The 19,252-nt window shown below is 41.8% G+C and overlaps 2 protein-coding genes across 2 annotated transcripts in view; one reads left to right on the top strand and one right to left on the bottom strand.

Annotated features, from left to right (window-relative positions):
• The window catches only part of LOC120050679 (myomesin-1-like), a 30,593-nt gene extending 27,068 nt beyond the window's left edge, over nucleotides 1–3,525 (bottom strand). Inside the window, exons 1-2 of the mRNA XM_038997254.1 lie at nucleotides 3,350–3,525; nucleotides 113–244 (exon numbers count right to left, since the gene is read on the bottom strand). Of these exons, the coding sequence (XP_038853182.1) occupies nucleotides 113–244; nucleotides 3,350–3,525 (308 nt within the window). The remainder of the gene's footprint in view (nucleotides 1–112; nucleotides 245–3,349) is intronic.
• Nucleotides 3,526–14,453: 10,928 nt separating this feature from the next.
• On the top strand, nucleotides 14,454–19,128 carry LOC120051148 (myosin regulatory light polypeptide 9). Its single transcript, XM_038997853.1, has 4 exons — nucleotides 14,454–14,531; nucleotides 15,789–15,992; nucleotides 17,166–17,327; nucleotides 17,930–19,128. Exons 2-4 carry the CDS (start codon nucleotides 15,809–15,811, stop codon nucleotides 18,100–18,102), a joined length of 519 nt encoding a protein of 172 aa, XP_038853781.1. The 5' UTR covers nucleotides 14,454–14,531; nucleotides 15,789–15,808; the 3' UTR covers nucleotides 18,103–19,128.
• The last annotated feature ends 124 nt before the right edge of the window (nucleotides 19,129–19,252 follow it).

Raw genomic sequence — 19,252 nt, 5'->3', positions numbered from 1 at the left:
GAGCAAAGCCAGGGAGGGGAGTGGGCAGTGGGGTTATTTTCATGGTCATTGGTCAGAACCACTCGCTGAAATAAAAAAATCACTAAGGTTCAAAGGTCGTTGACTCGTTTACCTGCCCCTGAAGATGGGCACTACATAGCCGATAATCTGGTTCTCTTTGTCCATAGCCAGGTAGGTGGGCTTGGCTCTCTTGGGCATTGGGCTCAGTCTGCTCTCCTCCAGGCCAGAGTATGAGGAACTAAGTCTAAGACACAGGATAGTGTCAGTTCAGCAGTGTAATAACATCCAACTAAGGTGAATGTAATCTGGAGGGGTGGATGAGGAGGAGAAAGGGCATATTAAGTTACGGGGCATATTAATCATCAACATGGAGGGTGGCTTGGGTGGGTTTAGCAGCATTTTTTATAACGATCTCAAACTGTGCAACAAAAATAAATAAAACCTGAGCACAGCAGTTAAGTTCAATATGAATTATCAACCACGAGTGTGACTTAGGTGCATTTTTCTGCATTTCTAATACATTTCTCAAACTGTGCAAAGAGGAAAGAGAAGACCCTGTGCACAGCAGTGCATCGTCCACCAACAAACCTGGTGTAGCTACAAGGGATAGGCGTCGTTCGATCATGCATCGCAATGACATGTCTGCAATGACAAAATAGAAAGATAGAATTAAGACAAGGTCGGTCGTCTGTCGTCACCAGTGTGCGGTGTTGGACACTTGTTTTACTATCTCAAACTCTTTACACACACACACACAAAATGGACCAACGAGATGGAGTGAAATGAAACATGGTGGTCAAAGGAGAGGAGGTGAAGGGGGAGACACGCAGACGACCTCATCCCACTTGAAAAAGGAATAGGAAGAGATCCGCAGCTGAAAAACCCACCGACCTGAAACTCTACGAACCGAACACTCAGCACGACCATTATTTAGGTTGCACCAAATTGATTCTCGCAATATCAACAAGTTGTGCACAGTACTGCGCATTACTGGCCAAACAAATCGCCTGCCAATAAGATACAAAGCCCCACACATCACGTATGTGTCTGCAATGTGCATACAACCAACACGTGGCTCATATCACATGTGATAATCCTCACATATAACCGTACAACAAACGCAGGCCAGATCCTTGAGAATGGAGGGTGGGATCAGGATTGGAGTAATTCTCCAGGAGGATGCTGGCAGTCGATCTCCAACAAAAGCAGAGACGGAACAAATAAGAACACGTTTTATACAGGAAATACCACCAGAGCTCATGAAGCCCGTCTCATAAACCATGACAATTTCAGATCGTATCTCTGTACTCCCCAGAGGTTCCTCACAGCATAATGTGTAGTATGGGCTGTTCACAAGGGAGTAATATAGATTCTAGACCCTCTCCCTGAGAATCGCTCTGGGAACAGGGTGACAGCTTCCTGGGCCCTCGTGGGGGTTGGTGGGGTGGGATGACAGTGTCAAAGTGCTGATAAGGAGAGGGTGGGAGGACAACAGGAGCAAGAAGGGTGAACGGGAGGAACCATCCAACCCCACACAGTGCCTGGACGAGTCTCTGTCAGTGTAAACCGAGAGAAGAGGCGACAGAACACTGACGCCTATGAAACAGAACAGCAAACCCATCAGGATCACCGTTTCCCTGCCCCAACCCTCTAGGACCCCTGAGAATGCCACTTGGCATTGTAGGATCAGGGTTGGAAAAGCACTCATCTAGATGGATTACGATAAGGGGCGCTCTTATTCCAGAATGTGAATGCAGGAAAGGCAATCCGCATTCAATTAGTACTCCTAACGGAACAATTGGTATGTCAGCACAATACCATAAACATCTCTAGTTCATAACTGCTGGTATGTCACCATCATCAGTATGTCACCATCATCATCAGACTATAATAAACACAGGGAAAGCTGGGTAAATTCCTGAAAGCATGTGGTTCAATGATGAAGGCCCAAATGAGGGACCATTAGCTACACAGACACCCTTTGACCTCCCATGTACACTGTCAAGGCCAGTGTAATGTATGTACACTACAGAGATGCCAGGTGCTCCTAAGAGAAAGACTCCCCCCCCCCCAACATTTCAACACGCCATCATCCAATAAAATAACAAAGAATTCAAACAACAATTAATGTCCCAGGGGCGGCAGGTAGCCTGGCAGGTAGGAGCGTTGGGCAAGTAACTGAAAAGTTGCTGAATCGAAACCCCGAGCTGACAAGGTAAAAATCTGTCATTCTGCACCTGAGCAAGGCAGTTAACCCACAACAACTGCTCCCCAGGTGCCGATGATGTCGAATAAGGCAGCCCCCCCCACCCCCCGCATCTCTCTGATTCAGAGGGGTTGGGTTAAATGCAGAAGACACATTTCAGTTGAATGCATTCATTTGTACAACTGACTAGGTATCCCCCCGTGCCCTTAAAGAGATGTATGACCCCTGTTTTCAACAGGTCTGGGAAATCCACAGGGGGACACAATCACTGACCCGAAATCAGACCTTAACTCAGAGGCAACTTCAAACCATGTCTCCAGAGCACAAAGCAGCAGAAGGCTTTAGGAGAAGTATGCTTAAAAGCCATATGCTTTATGGACTCACTCAAAGCCTTTGCTTAGTGTGAGATGAAGTCCCCCAATGGAATACTGTACTGGCTGAACAAAATAAAACCTCTTAATAGGGAAACCAGTGAAACTGGGGTTTAGACAACTAGAAGAGATAAATACCACAGCTCACATTCCCTGGGACATGGTATGCACGGGCCAGGATGCTATTTCAGTCTAGAAGCAATATACCATACCATTGCATTATATAACATTCCTTTAAAGCTTGCTTCTACCCAACCTTCAGCAAACATTTTATGACGACCGAGTCAACGTGAATCTGAGTTGTCCTATTTCTGGTAAACTGAACTATAGTGGGAACTAGGAAAGGGTAGTCTTAAAAGAAAAAGTGCATTAGTTCAAAAGCAGACAGGGCAGCGTGCAGCAAACACCGCTATGAAAGCTGGGATGCACAGTATCCATGCATAGGGCTCCTTGGAATTTCATGCGGGATTCACAGACATATTCTATATCTTTTGAATGTTTTTAGAGAAAAGAGACAAGGTTGTAGAATGTTACTGGGAGTGGTAGAACACCTTAATACGGCAGGTGTAGAAGCAGGAAGTGGAGGGAAGAAAAAAAAATCAGTCGAAGCCGAGAAAGGATGGTTACTAAGCGGGGACCACCAAGATAGGTTGTATGAGATGGGGGGGGGGGGGGGGGGGTTAAGAGGACAGCAGAGGTATCTTCTGACACCAGTATGGATGGGATGGATATGGGCCAGAGCTACTGTACTGCTGGGTGTCTTCCTCCTTACCCACTGCTGGCACTGAGAGCGGCACTGGCACTGGCTCTGCTGCTGCTGCGTCGGGCGGCATAACTGCTGCTGCTGCTCGACTGGTACTGGCTAACAGCCGATTCCAACTCCTTGCTGCGGTAACCGCGGTCATAGTAGCGGTGATGTTTCTGGTAGAAAGGTGTGGATCCCGACATCCTGCACAAGCCCTGAATTCAGCCCGAGTCTCTTGTAGTCTGCCTGTCGGCTTAGCTGGTGTTTGAGAATAGTTTTGTTCAATACAGTTAAAGCATTGCTCCAAAATGTACCCTATTTTTGTAAGCTATTAGTTGTTTAATGTTTGGCTTTCATTTACAATTTGTCTTGATAATAATTGGTGTCATTGTTGTACTTTATATAATCACAGAGGAAAGGTTATGACCTTCATTGTCTCTATTGGATTAGAGGGGATTTTTATAACATTTTTGGGTGTCATATTTTGGTAATCTCCAATGCTCTGTGCACATAACTCAATAGTACTATCAACTTTTTCTGATAGTATAAATAGCCAAATAGAATTGGGTAGATGTAGAATTCAAATCTGTAAGGATTTTTCTAATAACTTAATGGATGTAGGCCTATACTTACTCTATTTAAATCAAAGGATTTTCAGATTTTTTAAATACTTAATGACTGTAGCCTGTTCTAAAAGCAACAGGTGCATTTGTTTTATCCAATAGGGTACGATTTTAGGGTGAGGAGAGCTTGTGAATCTGAAATTCCAAATATCAGTGTGTGCACGGAGGCTGACAAAGCACAGGATAACAAGGCAAAAAGAATCACACCATCAACATGCACACGAAACCTACAATAATATTCAACAACGAATTATCAATATATAGAAAACTCCAATTTTGATGATGGAGCGGTAATTTATTTTGCGATCACTTACCTAGGCCAAAAAAGCTACCAACTGCTGCTGGCAAAGGAAAAAGTGATCCAACTCCAGGTGTAAGCCAACAACGCTTGATATCCAGGCAAATCCGCAGGTAGGTGCGGTAGCAGAGGACAGGGCAGCGGTCTACTCAACAAAAATAATATTGGCACTCGACGGAATGGCCAAGCCGCAGACGCGTCCTTTTATGGTGAGCAGGCCCGATAAATATAGACGGGAGCAGAACGGAGGGAAGCTATCTGAACTCTCAGAAGACAGCAGCACACCCAACCTAGTTCAGTTAAATGTGAACGTTGGTCATTGCCGAGTACAACTTATTTGCAACGTCCAAAATGACTCCACCTGTTGGCCTATATTTAAGGCTATGCTAGGCCTACTGTACAAAACATCTGCAGCCTGTCATCACTCAGTGTTGCTGTATTTTTGACACCATTTAAAGAGTGTGGTCATTACTCATCGTCAGTGTCCCGTTAACTGATTACTTTATAAGTATGGTATTTAAACATAGGTATTTCCTCATACGGGAGACCTTACATTTATTAATGACTATCAAGGTTATTGTCAATATATCATATTCACATATGGAAAGGTCACTTTAGTGCCTGACACATGAACATGACATTTTGGTTGGACCGTGTGTGCCAATGAAGTGATATTCCTCTTCATTTTAATCTTATTTTGCCAGGTAGGCCTATATACCACTCTGATCGATCTTACTGGGCTGACCGCCTGATCCCATAACTTGGACTTTATCTTCAAGAGGAATAAATGGTGTAATTTCCGTCTCATATTGTGCCATTGTTCAATATTCCTACACTTGACTAACGGTTGTCTTGGCTCCTCACCATAAGAGCTTCAGCTGTGTCTGTGACTAACTATAGCTATGCTATTATTGCCTGTGTCACACAACAAATGCCGGTTAGCATTGTGTGTGTTTGTGATGGCGCGGTGTGTGTGTGTCTGAGAGAGAGCGAGAGAGAGAAAGCGCATACCCATCATTTTATTATATTTCCTTGTCATTGGAGTCTGGATGGAACTCCACTCCGTGCAGGCAATAGCCTGTCTATATCCCAATTGGCACCCTATTCCCTATAGCGCCCAATCAGCCATGTAGGTCCTATAATTCAGAATTATTGGATCTCTTTGGGATCAGCTCTGTGCGTGACTGAACATCAAAGGGGATTGCGCTCTTTTTCAATGGGGTTTAAACTAAAAGGTCCAGAGATGTACTATAATCTAAGGCTAAGCCCCCAATTACCTAACAGTGTGATAATCATAATTCATATTAAGGATGTGTTTCTTGAAAAAGTCTCCACAGTTCTGTTGAAAGTTCAGGTGCCCTCTCAGCCAGGAATGTGATAACATGGTGGGCTAATGACTTCATCCCATCACACCCTGCAGTAAATCAGAAGGATGGTCCAGTGCCACTAATATGTCTATATCCCAATTGGCACCCTATTCCATATAGCGCCCAATGTACAGTGCATTTCGGAAAGTATTCAGACCCCTTGGCTTTTTCCAGATGTTGTTACATTACGGCCTTAAAACTGATTAAATCGTTTTTTTCCCTCATCAATCAACACACATAATGAGAAAGCAAAAACAGGTTTTTAGAATTGTTTGCTGATGTATTCAAAATAAAAAACAGAAATATAGCATTTACATAAGTATTCAGACCCTTTACTCAGTACTTTGTTGAAGCACCTTTGGCAGCGATTACAGCCTCGAACACCTATGTGTGAATGCTATTCATTGACTACAGCTCAGAGTTCAACACCATAGTGCCCTCAAAGCTCTTCACTAAGCTAAGGACCCTGGGACTAAACACCTCCCTCTGCAACTGGATCCTGGACTTTCTGACGGGCCGCCCCCAGGTGGTAAGGGTAGGTAACAACACATTCGCCACGCTGATCCTCAACATGGGGTGCGTGCTCAGTCCCCTCCTGTACTCCCTGTTCACTCATGACTGCATGGCCAGGCACAACTCCAACACCATCATCAAGTTTGCCGATGACACAACAGTGGTAGGCCTGATCACCAACAATGATGAAACAGCCTATAGGGAGGAGGTCAGACCTGGCAGTGTGGTGCCAGGACAACAACCTCTCCTTCAATGTGATCAAGACAAATAGATGATTGTGGACTACAGGAAAAAGAGGACCGAGCACGCGCCCATTCTCATCAACGGGGCTGCAGTGGAGCAGGTTGAGAACATCAAGTTCCTTGGTGTCCACATCACAAACAAACGATTATGGTCCAAACACACTAAGACAGTTGTGAAGAGGGCACGACTAAACCTATTCCCCCTCAGGAGACTGAAAACATTTGGCATGAGTCCTCAGATCCTCAAAAGGTTCTACAGCTGCACCATCGAGAGCATCCTGACTGGATGCATCACTGCCTGGTATGGAAACTGCTTTGACTCCGACCGCAAGGCACGACAGAGGGTAGTGCGTACGGCCCAGTATATCACTGGGGTCAAGCTTCCCGCCTTCCAGGACCTCTATACCAGGCGATGTCAGAGGAAGGCCCAAAAAATTGTCAAAGACTCCAGCCACCCTAGTCATAGACTGTTCTCTCTGCTACCGCACGGCAAGTTGTACCGGAGCGCCAAGTCTAGGTCCAAAAGGTTTCTTAACAGCTTCTACCCTCAAGCCATAAGACTCCTGAACAGCTAATCAAAGGGCTACCCAGACCCCTCTTTTACGCTGCTGTTACTCTCTGTTTATTATCTATGCATGGTCACTTTAACTCTACCTACATGTACGTATTACCTCAATTACCTCGACTAACCGGTGCCCCCGCACATTGACTCTGTACTGGTACCCCCTGTATATAGCCTCGCTATTGATATTGTTATTTTACTGCTGCTGTTTAATTATTTGTTACTTTTATTTTTTCACTTATCTATTTTTTACTTAACACGTTTTTCTTAACTTCTTAAAGCATTGTTGGTTAAGGGTTTGTAAGTAAGCATTTCACTGTAAGGTCTGTTGTATTCGCGCATGTGAGACATACAATTTGATTTGATTTGAGTCTTCTTGGCAATGACGCTACAAGCTTGGCGCACCTGTATTTGGTGAGTTCCTCCCATTCTTCTCTGCCAATGATTTCAAGCTCCGTCAGGTTGGATGGGGAGCGTTGCTGCACAGCTATTTTCAGGCCTCTCCAGAGATGTTCCATCGGGTTCAAGTCCGGGCTCTGGCTGGGCCACACAAGGACATTCAGAGACTTGTCCCGAAGCCACTCCTGCGTTGTCTTGGCTGTGTGCTTAGGGTCGTTGTCCTGTTGGAAGGTGAACCTTCACCCCAGTCGGAGGTCCTGAGCGCTTTGGAGCAGGTTTTCATCAAGGATCTCTCTGTACTTTTCTCCATTCATCTTTGCCTCGATCCTGACTAGTCTCCCAGTCCCTGCCACTGAAAAACATCCCCACAACATGATGCTGCCACCACCATGCTTCACCGTAGGGATGGTGCCAGGTTTACTACAGACGTTCCAGGTTTACTACAGACATGACGCTTGGAATTCAGGCCAAATAGTTCAATCTTGGTTTCATCAGACCAGAGAATCTTGTTTCTCATGGTCTGAGAGTCTTCAGGTGCCTTTTGACAAACTCCAAGTGGCCTGTCATGTGCCTTTTACTAAGGAGTGGCTTCCGTCTGGCCACTCTACCATAAAGGCCTGATTGGTGGAGTGCTGCAGAGATGGTTGTCCTTCTGGAAGCTTCTCCCATCTCCACAGAGGAACTCTGGAGCTCTGTCAGGGTGAACTGACCAAGGCCCTTCTCCCCTGATTGCTCAGTTTGGCTGGGCGACCAGCTCTAGGAAGCGTCTTGATGGTTCCAAACTTCTTCCATTTAAGAATGATGGAGGCCACTGTGTTCTTGGAAATTGGCAACCTTCAAAGCTGCAGACATTTTTTGGTACCCTTCCCCAGATCTGTGCCTCGACACAATCCTGTCTCGGAGCTCTACGGACAATTCCTTCGACCTCATGGCATGGTTTTTGCTCTGACATGCACTGTCAACTGTGGGGCCTTATATAGACAGGTATGTGCCTTTCCAAATCATGTCTAATCAATTGAATTTACCACAGGTGGACACCAATCAAGTTTTAGAAACATCTCAAGGACGATCAATGGAAACAGGATGCACCTGAGCTCAATTTCGAATCTCATAGCAAAGGGTCTGAATACTTATGTAGATAAGGTATTTTAATTTTTTATTTGTAATACATTTGCAAACATTTCTAAAAAGCTGTTTTCGCTTTGTCATTATGGGGTATTGTGTGTGTATATTGCTGAGAAAATGTTTTTATTTAATCAATTTTAGAATACGGCTGTAATAGAATAAGGCTGAAAAAGTAAAGGGGTCTGAATACTTTCCGAAGGCACTGTATTAAGCAGTCCACTATATAGGGAATAGGGTGCCTTTCGGGAAGGAACCATTCTACTTTAACCACATGCCTCCCATTGTTCCTGGTGTGTTGGCAGGCTTGTCAGTAAGTTATCTTGCCCGTTGGCAAGATAGCATCACACCAAAGTTTGCCCTGGTTATGCTAACAATCAACAACCCCACAACGTACAACTGGATAGGAGTGGGTGTTGTGGATCGTGACGAGACAGAATCATTTCAAGCTAGTCTTCTGTGAAACTCCCACTGGAAGTTGGTCGATTGTGATTATGAATGCAAACTTTGTTTTAGTTTCCACCCCTATGAGACTAGTACCCTCTAGTGGTCAATATGGGCAGTGCAATATGAGATCATGATTGTATTATTTGATTCTGGTCAGACAGGCACAGGGCAGGCTTTTGTTCTAGCCCAGCAGAAAAACACTAAATTCACTAATCAATGCCTACTGGGAAAAAACTGTTTGAATCAACATTGTTTCCACGTCATTTCAACCGGAGAAAACAACATAATGACGTTGGATTTGCAAAAAGTCATCAAAGCAAGGGAATTTCGTCTGTTTTTCACCCTTTCTTTTCCTAAATACAACGACATGGTGACATTTGTTGATTTCACGTTGAATTCACAATAGTTGACAACTCGACCACATGTAAATCAAAACTAGACGTTTAACTAGTTTTAACTGACTCAGGTGTGTTATTATTAGTTTGTTTAGTGGTTTTGAGATTTAAGCTCTCCTCGCCATCCCAGTTTCGAGTAGAAAACCCTTTGTATCCTCGGAGTAAACATGAACACATTAGGGTCTCAAGATATTGTTCTCCATTACTCATTCCTGTCGTTGTAGTGACCTGTTCCCATAAAACAAATATGAAATAACATTTTATTGGTCGCATACACATATTTAGCAGATGTTATTGCGGGTGTAGCGAAATGATTGTGTTCCTAGCTCCAACAGTGCAGTACACAACAATACATACAAATCTAAAAAGTTAAATAATGGAATTAAGAAATATAGAAAAATTAGGATGAGCAATGTCGGAGTCCGGAGTATATATACTTTTGATTTTGTAAATAGGGATCTTTTATCCTATAGTTTGTTAAAGACAGGGGTTGATGGGAAATTTTATCAGGCAATCCAGTCTCTTTACAATGTAGCAATTGCTTGTGTGCGTGTTAATGAATATCGTACAGATTGGTTTCCCTGACCCTCAGGTCTAAAACAAGGAGACCCTAATCACCGACTTTGTTTGATATGTTTATAAATGATTTGGCAAAATAAATTAAACAGTTAAATATCGGAGTAAGTTATGATGATGATGAAATGCTAAGTACCCTTTTATATGCTGATATTATTTTGATGGCAGAAACTGAACAATATATGTTATTATGTGCAGTCAATTGGTGTAAAAGACTCATGATCAACCAGACAATAACACAGATAATGCATTTTAGAAAACCAGGTACTAAGATAAGTGTTTTTCAGATTTGTTTTGGTGAAGACATTCTTGAGTTCACTAGCAATTATAAATATTTGGGTATTTTTATTGATGAACATATTATCTTTGTAAGAATATGTCAAAGGTAAATACACAACGCAGAGACAGATTACGAGAGGTCAAGAGGACGAGAGTCAACAGAGTAATAACAATCAATGGAAATAGTGTTTTTCCTGTAATAGGGAATTATTGAGCAATGGTTCAGAGACATGGGAGGAATATGTCTTCTGAAATAGGATACTTGTTATTTGGTCATTGGCTAGTTTAATTGCAAGGAATTCTAATTGGACAACCACAGGCTAAAACCAAATTAAGGGAGACAGATATTATTAAAAAACAACTGTTGATACAATATGAAAAAAAGAGGTGGAGAAGATTAATCATAAACCCAAATTGAGAACTTTTTGTTTGACAAAGTGTGAATTCATGTGTGAGAGAAATATTATGTATAACCTACCTAAAAGGACTCCCGAGTTGCGCGGCGGTCTAAGGCACTGCATGTCAGTGCAAGAGGCATCACTACAGTCCCTGGTTCGTATCCAGGTTGTATCACATCCGGGTGTGATTGGGAGTCCCATAGGGCGGTGCACAATTGGTCCAGTGTAGTCCGGATTTGGCCGGGGTAGGCCGTCATTGTAAATAAGAATTTGTTCTTAACTGACTTGCCTAGATAAATAAAGGTTAAATAAAAAAAAATTTGCAATTAAAATAAAAGCAAGATTTTTGTCCATTGTATATTTACGTTTGCAGAATATTTAGATAAAGCCTGGAATAAAAGAAAAATGGCTACCTATAATTAAATTATAAAAAATATTTAGCTTCTATGTGGTAAATGGTACGTGTGTATATAGATTGTGTATAGGCTTGTCTCCCACATTAATCTTATTTTTGTGTCAGACTGGGTTCAAATGCCTTATGTTTCATTTTTCTGTAATTATTTATCTTTATATGTTATGTATGTATGTGTATATACAGTGTATGGAAGACACATTTCAGTTGAACGCATTCAGTTGTACAACTGACTAGGTATCCCTTTCCCTTTATATGTATGTATGTACAGTTGAAGTCAGAAGTTTTCATACCCTAAGGTTGGAGTCATTAAAACTCATTTTTCAACCACTCCACAGATTTTTTGTTAACAAACTATAGTTTTGGCAAGTCGTTTAGGACATCTACTTTGTGCATGACACAAGTAATTTTTCCAACAATTGTTTACAGACAGATTATTTCACTTACAATTCACTGTATCACAATTCCAGTGGGTCAGAAGTTTACATACACTAAGTTGACTGTGCCTTTAAACAGCTTGGAAAATTCCAGGAAATTATGTCATGGCTTTACAAGCTTCTGATAGGCTAATTGACATCATTTGAGTCAGTTGGACGTGTACCTGTGGATGTATTTCAAGGCCTACCTTCAAACTCAGTGCCTCTTTGCTTGACATCATGGGAAAATCAAAAGAAATCAGCCAAGTCCTCAGAAAAAAAATTGTAGACCTCCACAAGTCTGGTTCATCCTTGGGAGCAATTTCCAAATGCCTGAAGGTACCACGTTCATCTGTACAAACAATATTACGCAAGTATAAACACCAAGGGACCACGCAGCCGTCACACCACTCAGGAAGGAGACACGTTCTGTCTCCTAGAGATGAACGTACGTTGGAGCGAAAAATGCAAACAATTCCAGAACAACAGCAAAGGACCTTGTGAAAATGCTGGAGGAAACAGGTACAAAAGTATCTATATCCACAGTAAAATTACTCCTATATCTACATAACCTGAAAGGCCGCTCAGCAAGGAAGAAGCCACTGTTCCAAAACCTCCATAAAAAAATCCAGACTACGGTTTCCAACTGCACATGGGGACAAAGATCGTACTTTTTGGAGAAATGTCCTCTGGTCTGATGAAACAAAAATAGAACTGTTTGGCCATAATGACCATCGTTATGTTTGGAGGAAAAAGGTGGAGGCTTGCAAGCCTAAGAACACCATCCCAACCGTGAAGCATGGGGGTGGCAGCATCATGTTGTGGGGGTGCTTTGCTGCAGGAGGGATTGGTGCACTTCACAAAATACATTTTGTCATGAGGAAGGAAAATTACGTGGATATATTGAAGCAACATCTCAAGACATCAGTCAGGAAGTCAAAGCTTGGTCGCAAATGGGTCTTCCAAATGGACAATGACCCCAAGCATACTTCCAAAGTTGTGGAAAATGGCTTAAGAACAACAAATTCAAGGTATTTGAGTGGCCATCACAAAGCCCTGACCTCAATCCTATAGAAAATGTGTGGGCAGAACTGAAAAGCGTGTGCGAGCAAGGAGGCCAACAAACCTGACTCAGTTACACCAGCTCTGTCAGGAGGAATGGGCCAAAATTCACCCAACTTATTATGGGAAGCTTGTGGAAGGCTACCGGAAATGTTTGACCCAAGTTAAACAATTTTAAGGCAATGCTACCAAAATACTAATTGAGTGTATGTAAACTTCTGACCCACTGGGAATGTGATGAAAGAAATAAAAGCTGAAATAAATCATTCTCTTTACTATTATTCTGACATTTCACATTCTTAAAATAAAGTGGTGATCCTAACTGACCTAAGACAGGGAATTTTTACTAGGATTAAATGTCAGGAATTGGGAAAAACTGAGTTTAAATGTATTTGGCTAAGGTGTATGTAAACTTCCGACTTTAACTGTATGTACAGTTGAAGTCAGAAGTTTACATACACCTTAGCAAAAAACATTTAAAAAATCTTGAATGAGTAGGTGTTCTAAAATTTGTGTGTGTGTATATCTATATACTGTATTCTAGTCAAGGCTCATCCTATATAACTACTTCTGTACATATACTACTCGACCTTATGTATTCTTCATATATACTACATTTACTGTCCATAAAGTGACCACTGTTCCATTATTAAAGTGACCAGTGTTTTATGTCTATGTTCATAGGCAGCAGCCTCTAAGGTGCAGGGTTTAGTATATGTTTAGATAAATACATGTCTCTGGTTCCAATCTGCTGACTCTATATTAAAAATAGTTTTTTACAGTTCAACAAACTAAGAATAATTCCACTTCTCTTGGGAGCAGGCAGAATGCACTCCTTTTCATTAAGCAGATGGTTATTGGGCCATAGTTGTAAACTATACTAATAGCTCATATCTTGAACAATCAAACTAATAATTTCTAAAATAGCACTCATAGGGATAATTATTTATGTTTACTCTTCCTTTGGCCTATGAAAAGGTGGCGGGGCTCAACTAAAATGTTATTCAATGTTGTATAAACAAGTGTTGAAAATGCCAGGGTCTCACAGCTGCATTGCATGGCTGCCATCATAAGCCTTTTTCCTCCATGCTGAATGTGCCTGTGGCTTGTCTACATTGTTAAACCCCTTCTCTTGTTCCCTTTGAGGAGTGTGTGTTCACTGAGAACCAACATTAGGTTACTGCTGTGGCCCATTTTAACCAGTGAGTCATCATGGGTCCCATAGAGCTTTCTTGCTTTGGATCTCCAGCATTAACCTTCTCCAAGCGGCAACGGGGAACCAACTGTTCACTCTGACCCAAATGGGGATGTCATGAAAATTCTCCCCAAAGCATCTATAATTATCCATCCAGTCATTATTCTTCATTTCTGGAGCATATGTGAAAATGTCAATTTACCGATATTCCAAAACATTTAGGGTACTATCAAAATATTGATGTGTTAAGCTACTGAGCTATAAGGTGAAGAAATCTGTCAATGTGCCCTTGAGCAAGGCACTTAACCCTAATTTGCTCCAGTGCTGCCATACTACTATGGCTGACCTTGTAAAACAACACATTTCAAGGCCCCTATCTGGTGTATGTGACAATAAAACATATTTTTGTTATATGATCATTGTATTTGCTAGGCTATATGTTTTGTAAATTGAGGAAATCGGAGTTTTAGTCTAATAAGAATGGTGTCACCAAAGCATTGTTATCTTACTCATGATAAGGCACAGGAAGATACATTTATTTTCTCCGTATTTGGGCATATCTCAAGAATGTTTACGTAGCAAAGGAGTGTTTTGAGGAAACCCCATTAACTTCAATGGAGGGTATACCCAAGTAAAACTGAACTGATTTACAAGTATTACATCAAGTTATGTATAGTCAAAGCAACGTACATGAACGAAATATCTAAATATAGAATTGTTTTTTTATACTGTTAAAAAAAATAGTTGAAATCAAATAAAAATGATTTAGAAATTCTAAAGCCCTCCCCATTTTCTGAAGTTAGTTTGGTCTGTATTTCCTGTGCGGAAACATTTAAGGAAGTTAGGGCGGTGGTTGTGAGAGGGCAGCACGGGCTAACTGACAATCAAGCTTTTCGGAATCAGGTAGCTAGGTCTAATATTTGCTCGTATAAGCGTTATTTCACTTGCTAATCCCATGCTGCTATTGAAGTGTTGGCTGTACAGTTTGAAATGTATACGCTACAATGGTTTTCATATGGAAGTGTTTGTTTCCTGGATGATTTAGCCTTAACTAGCGGAGTCAGCAGGCTAGCTAAATAAGCTAACAGTCGGCTTGTTAACTGCCAAGATCATAGTATTTCCTAAAGGGGGAGAAAGAAAATGCTGTTCTAACTAGCAAGTTGAAATTGTTTTAAGTTGCATCAAGAGACCGCACGCTAGATACCCGTCTATTGTAACGAGATTTGCCAAAAGAAAATACATTATCTAGCGAGCATCCTGGCATTCGTATTGTTTTATCGTCTCCTCAACAATGTCGCTAACGTCAGCTTTATCGTAGCCATTCCACATTTTGGTAAATTGATATTTGTGCTGTATGTTAATTTCTACGATACTGCTTGCGTTGATAGTAGCAACAGCTGGCAACTAGATTAATCTGTTTTTATAGGCCCCATTGTCCATTCATGACGTAGTATCGCTAACTAAAAGTTGCCTTTTCACTCGATTATTTCTCGAAGTAAGGCATTTCAATTGGTGTTTGTAGATAGTTTATCATACCGCTACTTTTATATGGTTAATGTTAGCTAACGTGTCAGATTGAATTTAAGTCTGAATTCAGTCACCTAGTATTGCACAACCTCAAATTAGATCACTAAACCGGTCTTATCCTGCCCTGTGCTGTTGCCATAATAGTTAGTCAATGGTGTGGACCACTGGCTCCATCTATTACTAGCTAGGTAGGAGGCCTATTATTGAAGCAGTGGCCCTCTCTCTGAATGAGGTTGTTTAACTTGCCAGAATTTCTCTCACGTCAGTTTTTCCTATCCTGTGCTAAGGGAACTAGAACAGCCTTCAACAGCAGTATAACATTTCCATTTATAGTGTAGTGAGGACACCTCTCCAGGGATTATTTTCCAGTCTGAATTAGATTAGCCCATAGCCAAGGAAAGCTGTGGGTAACTGGTCAAATCTTATTTTGGGTAATTGCATGAGCCAGTAACTGCTGCTCTCAATATGTTTTTCATAGCCTCTTAAGTATAATAAGATGTTGTTGTCCCAGGAACTGAGCTTCATTGACATCCGAACACTATTTCTAAATCTGCTTTGAAATGGTAAAATTATTTGGGATATTACAAATGTGGGGCTGCTGACTTCAGGATTATGCTCTTTTGACCCTTACAGGTAAACGCACAACAGCCAAAATGTCGAGCAAAAGGGCAAAGGGAAAGACCACCAAGAAGCGCCCCCAGCGTGCTACTAGCAATGTCTTCGCTATGTTTGACCAGTCTCAGATCCAGGAGTTCAAGGAGGCCTTCAACATGATTGACCAGAACCGTGATGGGTTTGTCGACAAGGAGGATCTGCACGACATGCTAGCCTCATTGGGTGGGTAGCTTAGCTTGTCCCTGAAACCCCCCTTCTGCTGACCTGAGATCAGTCCGTTTGTTTTCTCTTGGACTTTGTTTAATTCACTCAATTTGAAACCGAGGCACTGAATGATTTCCTGAGTTGTATACTATGATGCAAGCTAGATCTATTCAGGCTTTTATAAAGCTAGGCTGCTTCACATTCCAGGTCAGGACTCATCCGTACGACTGGATATTGCTCGTCCGCCTGTCGTTAACTCTAGCATGCTAGTTGAACGCCAAACTGTTGCTCTAAATTAAAGAAGTTAGTTCTCAAATTCAGCAGGCTATGGTATGAAATGGGCTTTTAGAAATGCAGTCTTGTTGCATTGTGGCCATAAACATATGATCCAGAGAAGTGTTTTGAAACCTCTAACCCTGGCAATTTCACTGATAAACTCATGAGTACACTGGCTGCCAGTCTTGACTTGAATGGGAACTGCAGTCTATGGTTGGTTGCGGCTGTCAGTTTCCCTTTCGCAAAATGCTGTCGTGTGACATATACAGTTTGGAAAGCAAATACTCAAATGTGATGGATGTCTTATGACATTTTATAAAATATTCAATCATTAGTCTTCCTTAAATGAAGGATGATGCAGTCTTGGTGAGAGGGAGGGCGTCTGATGTCATTGGTCCTCAACTTGTGAGTCAGGCACTTGATTCAGGAGAAATGGAGTTAGCTGTTAGTTAGCCTGCCCCGGAGCAGGTTAGTTGTGAAGGATTCATTGCCATAGAAATACACCTGGCTGAAGGTGAGCAACATTCGTGGTACCGGTTATCCAGAGCTGACCGAAATTACCTCGCTAACTCCAACCAGATTTGTAGTATGGTGCTCGGGTATCTTGAGTGTTTATTAGGCTGTTAAGCTCCCCCTTCAATGGTTATCTTGATCAAGTGTTTGACAGATTGAGGCAGAGCACTGAGTTGCCTCTCTTTATTGGGTTTGGGTGTGTTTTCCAGCTAGTGTTAGAGTTTCAATAGAATACCAGTCATGCATTAGTAAAGAGCAGGCGGTTTCCCATCAACATTCCCTACACCCTGTTCCCATTGTGTTTTATACGCTTGAAACCATTTATGCCAGTGTTGTAAAACGAGGTTACTGTTAACAGGGAGTTGCAGTCTGTTCGAATGTGGCACTGTGATTCTTTCTCAGGGAAGAACCCGTCTGATGAGTACCTGGAGGCTATGATGACTGAAGCTCCTGGGCCCATCAACTTCACCATGTTCCTCACCATGTTTGGTGAGAAGCTCAACGGCACGGACCCTGAGGACGTCATCAGAAATGCTTTTGCCTGCTTCGACGAAGAGGGTACAGGTAAGGTCTTTGGGGAAAAGTTTAGGGAATTAGCCTAATGGGAATGATGTCATGTTGGTCTCTGTGGCTGTATAGATCATGCTCTTTTAGATGCTGATAATGGATGCCAGTGTTTAGAGAACAAAGTTCCTGAGTTGTTTGCTTTTCAAGATATCCCTAATCTCTGACTCAGCTGGATAGACTGGACTAGCTTCTGAGATAGTAATGTGGGCTGTCCCAATAACAGCTGGACCTGTGGGTTAAACCATAGCTCCTAGGGGTTTAGGCTGAAATAAATATGAAATGGGTCCATATGGGAAATTCATGCTTATAAAATTACACACAGGACACTTGTTTTATTTCCTTGACAGGATCGATACCCTTAACTTCCTTTCAAAATACTACCCTTGAGCGGGCTACATATTCCTTAAGTGGATTGTAAATACAAAGATGCTTTCTGTGAACTTTGCTCAAATGTGTTCAGGTTGCTTTGTTTGCGCAGATCATTTCAGAAACAGCTGATGGGTTGGGTGTGACTCAACAAATACCTAACTCGTGCATACCCGCCTGGGGAAAGTACCATGGGCAATTTTGCATACCTGTCTGTCACCCTCTGTCCTCAGGTGTCATCCAGGAGGAATACCTCAGAGAGCTACTGACCACCATGGGTGACCGCTTCACAGACGAGGAAGTGGACGAGCTCTTCAGGGAGGCTCCCATTGACAAAAAGAGCAACTTCAACTATGTGGAGTTCACGCGCATCCTAAAACACGGAGCCAAGGATAAGGACGATTAAGACCACAGCCATGACAGTCATATTATGGTTTCTCTCTGGCACCTCTTCTCCTTTACACCCAGCTAGACCATCTTGCTGCATGTCTCGGCTCTATAAAACCCATGTTAAGCAAGGCGAAACCACTGCTATCAACCATACCTGGGTCATTCCACCAATTCAATGCCTTTTGAAAAGTCTAACTTGGTAAAAGAGAACAATTCTGTCAAGGCCTCTTGTTCATCTTCATAAGTTTTCCATATGATAAATAAGCATTACTATAGTAACAGGGCTGACTATTTCTTCTTAAATCACCTTTTCTTTGGGAATGGAAGCTTGTGTGCAACAGGGAGTGGCAATTGAATGAAAATGGTTTAAATCTGTGTCATAGGGTTGATATGTTATGCCCCACCCGTTCAATGTTTCTTTAGAAAAAAATATTTAGAGTAATGGTCAAAATGAGAGTTAAGTTCACGTAACAGGGTTTACCTTAAATGAGGGACAAGTGTAAATGATTCACTAATCACATGAAATAAAATAAAAAATCTTCAGATGACTGTCAAAGCAACAAAATAAATGGTGCTTTACAATGATGGTGACATTTTGGTGTTAAGTGGGTTTTTAAATAAAAAAAAGTTGGTGTGCATGGCGGGACATGTCAAAATACTGACTCTTGGCACTTTAGCTAGTCTTCATATAAAACTCAGCTTTATTATTCTCCATGTGGTCTATATTAAAGGGTGCTTTTAAAATGCAATTTTGGTTCACAAATTTGACTCAAACTACCAAAGGGACGTGAAAGGCACTTTTTGTGGAACGACCCACCTGTAAGCTCCCATTTCAGTATTGCCAGATTTGAACATCTATTAGAAATGTAGCTGGCTGGTGATTGTGAATATCCAAAACATGGTACTGGTCTGTGACATCAAAATTATGGAAAATGCAACTCGACGCAAGCGCCTAAGTTACTCTAATGGCCTGGTCTAGCTGAATTTTTACATTTTATAATAAATAAACTTTTTAAATGAACTAGTTAACTTGTATTCTCCATTCTTGACCCTGTTTAAATGATTTGACTGTTGAAATAAACATGTCTGAATGTGGATTTGTCTAGTTAGCTGATGGTTACCTTATTCTGCGGTCTTCCTGTTTAACACTGAGGCTGCTATGTCAT

This window comes from Salvelinus namaycush, chromosome 7, assembly GCF_016432855.1.
Source record: "Salvelinus namaycush isolate Seneca chromosome 7, SaNama_1.0, whole genome shotgun sequence".
In the NCBI taxonomy this organism is placed as follows: domain Eukaryota; kingdom Metazoa; phylum Chordata; class Actinopteri; order Salmoniformes; family Salmonidae; genus Salvelinus; species Salvelinus namaycush.
Note: the sequence above shows the minus strand (reverse complement) of the source record. Positions and strands in the feature narration are given on the sequence as shown.

What these genes read in the sequence shown, in the direction of transcription:
- LOC120051148 (XM_038997853.1), top strand. Translation starts at nt 15,809, where the DNA reads ATGTCGAGCAAAAGGGCAAAGGGAAAGACCACCAAGAAGCGCCCCCAG. An exon ending in CGACATGCTAGCCTCATTGG is followed by an intron (nt 15,993 to 17,165) that starts GTGGGTAGCTTA and finishes ATTCTTTCTCAG; the next exon opens with GGAAGAACCCGTCTGATGAG. An exon ending in CTTCGACGAAGAGGGTACAG is followed by an intron (nt 17,328 to 17,929) that starts GTAAGGTCTTTG and finishes CTCTGTCCTCAG; the next exon opens with GTGTCATCCAGGAGGAATAC.